A 7500-nucleotide genomic window follows, 5' to 3' on the forward strand; every position below is an offset into this window, starting at 1 on the left:
GAGAGGAGGAGAGAGAGAGGGAGAAGAGAGGAAGAGAGAGAGAGAGAGATACGAAATGGGTGATGGGTTCTCCTACATAGCGTTCATTGTTCACGGCTATTTGGTGACTTAGCGTTTGGAGGACGCGACCACGCCCCTTAGTGAGTCTTTCCGGGGAGAAGGAGGAGGAGGAGGAGGAGGAGGAGGAAAGAGGAAGAGGAAGAGGAGGAGGAGGAGGTAGTGGAGGGTAGCGGGATAGAACTAATATATTTCTTCCTTTGAACAAGATTTGGAAGCACAGTTGAATTGGTAAATACTCTCTCTCTCTCCTCCTCTCTCTCTCTCTCTCTCTCTCTCTCTCTCTCTCTCTCTAGGGGGCGTGGATGAGAAGGGAAGAGGAAGAGGAGGGTTGAAGGCCGCTGGAAGGGGGCGAGAAGGGAGGAAGAAAGGGGAGGCATGGAAACACGGAAAGGAAGGGGAAGGGAAGGGTAGGGAGGGGAGGGGAATGGGTACTGGGTGGTAGGAATAAGGGCGGGGAGATGAGGGGCGGATAAAGGAGGGAATGGGGGAGGTAAGGGGAGGGAGGAACAGAAGGGGAAGGGGCGGAGGTTAGGGAGAGTGTTCTTTCTCATGGGTGACTTGCTTAATTCCTTCTCCTTGTTGACCTCAATGACGAGACGTGACCTGAGCTGCCCTCCTCCTCCATCCTCCTCCCTCCTCCTCCTCCTCCTCCTCCTCCTCCTCCTCTTCCTCCTCCTCTTCTTCCTCCTCTTCTTCTTCCTCTTCCTCCTCCTCCTCCCTTTCTTTTGCTCATGCCTAAAGGGAAGAGAGAAAATACATGTCTTGCTTAATCACTAGAATTCCCATTACGTCTTTTATCTTTTTATGTTGGAGGTGTCAAGGGTGGAGGGCGCCGTCTGCTGTGTACAACTGTCTTGTTTGCTGTGGCGGTCCACTCGTGTGTGTATGTGTGTGTGTGTGTGTGTGTGTGTGTGTGTGTGTGTGTGTGTGTGTGTGTGTGTGTGTGTGTGTGCGTGCCCTGGTGTCCGTCCTGTGTGGTGGTGGTGGCGGTGTGGTGGTGGTGCGTGATGGTGATCGTCAAGGTATATTTCATATTCACTTAAGCAGGCTTGGGGCTCCTCTGTGCGCTCAGTCACGCTCACACTGTGTGTGTGTGTGTGGTGTTTGCAGGTGTGTTATGTGAGAGGCGACCCCCCGCCATGCTGTGTAGACGCCCGCCCCTCCTGCTGCTGCTGCTGCTGGTCGTCCCTGCCACGAGCGTGACCCCAGATGACATCGAGACCGAAGTGACGGCATCTACGTCCCGTGACGAGGCGCAGGTGACCCAGGGCAGCTCGGCGGCGACGGACGAGGAGGGGCTCGTGGTGGGGCACTCCCTGGTGGCGGGCGAGGCGCATGAGAACACCGCCCAGGGGGACCCCGCGTTGAAGGCAACTCCGGAAGAAGATGGAGAGCTGGGAAGAGCAGGAGGAGTCGGCTGGTTAAGGGCGAGGCGCCCAACCAAGGCGAAGAGCCTGATCCTGCTGGACGAGGACACGGCGCACCAGCACAACTACGTGCTGGAGGAGACCGCCGCCAGCACGCCGGTGAGGAAGTGCTGCGAGCTGGGCTTCTTCTTCAGCCTGCAGACGCAGCAGTGCGAGGCGGCGCCCGTGAACATGGACTTCGAGGACATTGTGCAGAGTCTGCGGCAACCGGACGCCAGCAGCCACGGGGACGTGCAGCTGGTGACGGGGCTGCTGCCCACGTGTCCCGGCACGGGCAGGACGCCCGTTATCAGCGAGGTGGTGCACGGCTCACACCTGCTGTTGGAGCACGGCTTCTTGCGCAGCGAGGTGACGGGGCACGACCACGACCACGACCACTACTGCCTGGAGCTGGCGGCGCCGGGGCCCGACCAGCTGGAGGCCAGCATCATGGTGGCGGCACAGTGCCAGCCCTGGCCCACCAAGATCCTCACCCGGAAGTGCTGCGCCCTGGACCAGTACTACGACCACGCCCTGGAGGAGTGCCGCCCCAAGCTGGCCAACATGAGTGGCCACGAGGAGCTGGTGCGGGAGTTCATCCGCAGCGACGCCGGCGTGTCCTCCATCAAGGTGCAGACGGGCACGCTGCGCTGCGACCGCGGCGCGCCGCGCATCGTGGTGGCGGACCAGGCCTTCCTGGACGCCTCCAGCCAGCTGTGCGAGCGCCTCACCGGCAAGTGCCACACCACCTCCTCCTACTGCGTCGAGTACCTGTGGGCGGCGGGTGACACCACCATGACCGCCGTGGCCTCCGTCTGCCCCGTCGAGGCCTTCCACAAGTGCTGCCCTAGCGAGCACTTGCTCACCGAGACGGGCTGCGCGCTCGCCGGCCCCGGGGACGTGTCGGCGCGCATGAGGCAGCTGCTGGAGGTGCTGGATCCCCACTACGGCTTCCCAACGGAGAACGGCGGCCAGCTGTGCGTGCAGGAGCTGATTACCCCTGACGATGCTGACGTGCAGTGGTGGATCAGCAAGAACGGCTACCTGTCAGTGGACACCCGCGGCGACAGCCACGACACCATGCGCTACTGCGTGGATGACTACCTGGGGCCCTCCAACAAAACGCAGACGGTGGCGGTACTGTGCCACGCCGAACTGGAGGAGCTGGTGCACGTGCACCTCTCCCTGCACCCCAGCCAGGAGGGCACGGTAGGCAAGTGCTGTCCCCACGGCCACTACTTCAGCTCTTCCACTTACACGTGCAGGCCAGACGACCAGGGCCTTGAGCTGCTGGACCACCCGCACGTGCAGGCTGCCAACATCACCAAGCTGACCTTCACTTCGTTCCCGGAGTGCCAGGTGTCGGGCGGCTACCACCACTACTACGTGGACCCCGACCTGGTGGGGGACGACCACGCCCTGCTGTCGACGAACCACATGCTGGAGGTGGTGGGGCTGGAGTCCGGCTGCGTGTTCACGCGTCATTCCTTCCCGAGGCAAGCCTACTGCCTGGACTACACCGTGAACGGCAGCGACCGGCGGCCCGGCGTGCTGGTGTGCCCCGGCATGTGGCAGGGCTACAACCTGCACGCCGAGAAGTTTGGCCTCACCGGCATCCTGCTCGGGGTGTCCTGCGCCGCGCTCTTTGGGACAGCCTTCTCCCTCATTTCCACCCGCGTCAGGCGGGGACTCGTCACCGTCAAGAAGGTAGGCACAGACTCCTCCTCCTTCTCCTCCTCCTCCTACTGCTCTAAGAATTTAAGCTTCGTCATGTACCCTTTTCCTCCCTCTCTTCTCCTTTCTTCCCTAAATATCACTGACTCCTCCTTTTTACCTTCGCTCCCCCATCTCCCTGCTTCTCTCCATCCCTCCCTCCCTCCCTCGTTTTTCTCCACATCTCTTAAACCCCCAAGTTCTTCTGTCATGATAGCACCCCTCGCCCCATAATCCTCCCCTCTCTCCCTGCCCGCCTCACCTGCCGCCGCTCCTCCCTCAGGTGAACACCTTGGCGGGCCGGATCCTGCTGAGCTACGTCTTCTCCTACCTGGTGGGCTTCCTGCTCCTGATGGTGAACATGAAGGTGGAAATGAAGGAAGGGAACAGCGAGTGTCAGATCATAGGTGAGTCCATGTGTGTTGTCACCTGTGTTGTCACCTGCTTACCCACCTGTCTGTTCACCCACCTCTCTCTCTCTCTCTCTCTCTCTCTCTCTCTCTCTCTCTCTCTCTCTCTCTCTCTCTCTCTCTCTCTCTCTCTCTCTCTCTCTCTCTCTCTCTCTCTCTCTCATCACCCATCATCGTTTGTGATTTGCTATGTTTGTTTTCATAGTTATTAATCTTTTATTTATTCGTGTATATGAGTGTTCTTATCTTTCCTCTTCTCTCCCTCTCATCTCTCTCTCTCTCTCTCTCTCTCTCTCTCTCTCTCTCTCTCTCTCTCTCTCTCTCTCTCTCTCTCTCTCTCTCTCTCTCTCTCTCTCTCTCTCTCTCTCCTGCAGCGTGGCTCCTCATCTTCTTCCTGCTGGCGGCCTTTCAGTGGAACACCTCCATCTGCCTCGAGTCCCTCCTCCTGACGCTGTGAGTACTGCTGGCGGAGGCGTGGTAGTAGCAGTAGTAGTAGTAGTAGTAGTAGTAGTAGTAGTAGTAGTAGTAGTAGTAGTAGTAGTAGTGGTACATAAGAAAATAAGGGAAGCTGCAAGAAGCCACCAGGCCTACACATGGCAGTCCCTGTAGCAGCAGTAGTAGTAGTAGTAGTAGTAGTAGTAGTAGTAGTAGAAGGAGGAGGAGGAGGAGGAGGAGGAGGAGGAGGAGGAAGAGGAGGATTGCATAAAACAAAACACACCAAGTAAAGAACAGAAGGAAGAAGAAATAAGACAAGAGAAAAAAATAAAAATAGAATAAAAAAAAACGAAAGAGGGTCAAACAAAAAATAAAAACGAAGACTAAGATAACAGAAAGATAAAAGAAAAAAAAAATCTTGCTTTCCTACCATTTTGTTCTTCTTAGTCTTATAAATTATCCTTTTCTCTCTTCTTTCTTATCCTTTTCTAATATTCATTCTTATTGTTATCTATTGTGTTTTATCTGTTTCACTTATTTGATTTATTTTCACCACCACCATCACCACCACCACCACCACCACCACCTTCACCCCTCCGTCAGGCACGTGGAGACCTCAGAGACGCTGCGCTACCTGTACCATTCCCTGTGGGCGTGGGGTCTTCCTGCCTTCATCGCCTCCCTTGCCCTCACACTCGACCACTACCGTCAGTCCCTCCCCTGCAGCGTCATCACCCCTAAAGTTGGCCTCTACAGGTGCTTCTTCTCAGGTAACCTACGTCATTATGTTCGTTCGTGTGTCCTTCATTTCATATGCTATTTTTTTTCTATTTGTCTTTTGTTTGTCTATTTTCTCTCTCTCTCTCTCTCTCTCTCTCTCTCTCTCTCTCTCTCTCTCTCTCTCTCTCTCTCTCTCTCTCTCTCTCTCTCTCTCTCTCTGTGTGTGTGTTCTTTCTTCATTCTTTCTATTTTCATTTGTCTTTCTGTTCATCTACCATACTTTTTTGTAACTCTCTCTTTTTATTATCTCTCCCTCTCGGTCTTTCATTTATTTATTTATTTATTTATTTATTTATTTCATTTATTTATTTATTTTTATTTATTTATTTTATTTTTTTTTGCATACAGTGTTCCTTTCTTCATACGGTTGTTGTGTGTGTTTTTTTTTTCTTTTCCTGTTTTTCCTTTTTTTCTCCGTATTTTTGTCAACCTTACATCATTACCTTCTTTGACCCTTTAAAACCTTCTTCACTCTTAACTAAACACCTTTAAATCCCACACAAACCTTTCTTAATACCACCCAGTCCTTTGTACATAACCCAATGCAATCATATTCAAATCTGCGAACTCCTTTGTAATTATTTCCCATTACTATAGATCCGGCAGCCACCCTTGTTTACTTCTACGCCCCGATGCTGATTAGTCTCGTGGCTAACATGGTGCTGCTGTTGGTGAGTCGCTACGTGCGTGCCTGAGAAGCTGAGGCGGCTGGAGTGCGGCCCTGCACGTAACCAAGGTAAGAGCATATCTTGAGAGCATAAGGGAAGCCGTAGGAAGCAATTAGGCCTATACGTGGTAGTCCCTGTATATAACCTGTTTCTGTATGTCATCGCATCCATGAATTTGTTGAATCTTTTAAACCTCTCTTGTGATTCAGCACTGACAACCTGATTACTGAGTGTGCAAAGAAAAGGAGGAGTAAAAGGAGGAGAAGGAGGAGGAGGAGGGAGAGGAGCAGAAAAAAGAGGAGAATGTATTGTCAGAGAAAAGTAAACAAGGAGAATTGAGTGCGCGAATAAATAGAAGAGGAGAATGAGAAAGGGGAGAATGAGGAGGAGGAGGAGGAGGAGGAGGAGGAGGAGGAGTAGAAGGGAGAGAATACGATGCTCTAGAGAGAGAGAAAAAAAAATAGTTACAATATATGAACAAGTAGTAATTTTTCTCTACTTTTCAAAATTTTATCATTTTTCTTCACTCCTTCGCTTCCACAAAAAAAAAAAAAAGGGAGAAGGAAATATAAGTTACTACATGACGCTTATTTTCTTCATCTCTCGTTTATATCCTCATTATTATTGTTCCTCTTTTAATTCCTCCCTCAGTTTCAGCCCCTGAGCGAAATGGGACTGAGATGCAGGGGCGCGGCGACCCCGGCAAGGCCCCGCCCCCCTCTAATGGCCCACGCCCTGCTCAGTCAGGCCTCAGAACTCACCAGACCCGCAATGTGTAAGTGTGACAGGAGAGAGAGTGTGACACAAACGTTCTGCTCTCTCACCACGACTATTTTCAAAGGCCACAGAGATGAGTAGCCATGTTCTCAAGAATGTTCATCCAGTAAATAATGTAGGAATTTTGTTAATCTGTCACAGAAGCCGTTAAAAACACCTTTAAGAGAGAGAAAAAAAATTGTAACTTTAACTAAAACCTTCTGAAATAGTGGAGGTGCGGCGCAGAAGTGTTTCAGGGTATGGTTCGGTGTTAGGGGAGAGGGAGGGGGGGGACGAGTGAGAGGTTTGGATTTAGTTAAGTGACCCTCAACATTCCTCGTTTTCTATAATTTCTTCATTACTGTTGGTTTTTGGGGTGAGGGAGTGAAGTGGCTGACTGGCTGAGTATTGTAACACTGAGATCTTAAGACACGTGACGCAAGTTAAGAATACCGTACAGGAAATTGGTAAGGTGTGAAAGAAAGACAGTTTTCTTATTAATTTGTGTGTATGTGTGTGTGTGTGTGTGTGTGTGTGTGTGTGTGTCACTCATCACCATTGTGCCCTCCACAAGTGTTTGTGTGTGTGTGTGTGTGTGTGTGTGTGTGTGTGTGTCACTCCTCACCACTGTGCCTCCCACAAGTGTGTGTGTGTGTGTGTGTGTGTGTGTGTGTGTGTGTGTGTGTGTGTGTGTGTGTGTGTGTCACTCAGCGGTGTGCCTCCCGCAGGTGGCTGGAGTCGGTCAAGCTGGTGGTGTGGTCCGGCGTGACGTGGCTGCTGGAGGTGGTCAGTTTCGTCATCAGCAAGTACATGGTGACGCCCTCGGAGTCGTGGTACGACTACCTGTGGTACGTGCCGTCCAGCGTGAACGCCCTGCGCGGCGTGGGCATCTTCGTCATCCTGGTGCTGACGCCGGAGCGCCGCGTGCAGATCCGCCGCACGCTGCTGGGCCTGGCGCGCCAATCCGGCATGAGCCGCTTCGCCAAGTCTGGGAAGAGTGACGAGCCGAGCAGCTACTAGCGGGAGGCACGGCACGGACATGCCCTCGTCAGGTGTCGGGGCGTCAGAGGTAGGCGGCGGCCCCGGGCGGCGGCACATGTCAATAGCCACGACTATAACCCAGCTGTCCTCCGTCAGAAGCTCACACTCCAATGATTCTCGATCAGATTCTGCCGGGCCTGTACGCACCGCGACCTCGACGCACCCGCACCTGGCGACATCTGTCAGCCAAGTGGATACGCGGCGCAGCTCGCTCTCCTCGCAGTCCTCCGA

General features: G+C 53.2%; 1 protein-coding gene across 2 annotated transcripts in view; it reads left to right on the forward strand.

Moving 5' to 3' along the window:
* The window catches only part of LOC135092275 (uncharacterized), a 25981-nt gene that overhangs the window by 16408 nt on the left and 2073 nt on the right, over positions 1 to 7500 (forward strand). Inside the window, exons 2-9 of one of the 2 annotated variants that reach the window (XM_063990718.1) lie at positions 1171 to 3173; positions 3463 to 3586; positions 3964 to 4042; positions 4628 to 4794; positions 5402 to 5540; positions 6124 to 6247; positions 6957 to 7297; positions 7395 to 7500. The exon at positions 7395 to 7500 is cut by the window's right edge and continues 2073 nt beyond it. In XM_063990718.1, the coding sequence (XP_063846788.1) occupies positions 1200 to 3173; positions 3463 to 3586; positions 3964 to 4042; positions 4628 to 4794; positions 5402 to 5499 (2442 nt within the window). In that variant the 5' untranslated portion in view covers positions 1171 to 1199 and the 3' untranslated portion in view covers positions 5500 to 5540; positions 6124 to 6247; positions 6957 to 7297; positions 7395 to 7500. Of the gene's footprint in view, positions 1 to 1170; positions 3174 to 3462; positions 3587 to 3963; positions 4043 to 4627; positions 4795 to 5401; positions 5541 to 6123; positions 6248 to 6956 lie in introns of both variants that reach the window. The other variant, XM_063990717.1, reaches the window with a different exon arrangement.

Source organism: Scylla paramamosain, chromosome 39, assembly GCF_035594125.1.
Source record: "Scylla paramamosain isolate STU-SP2022 chromosome 39, ASM3559412v1, whole genome shotgun sequence".
Taxonomy (NCBI): domain Eukaryota; kingdom Metazoa; phylum Arthropoda; class Malacostraca; order Decapoda; family Portunidae; genus Scylla; species Scylla paramamosain.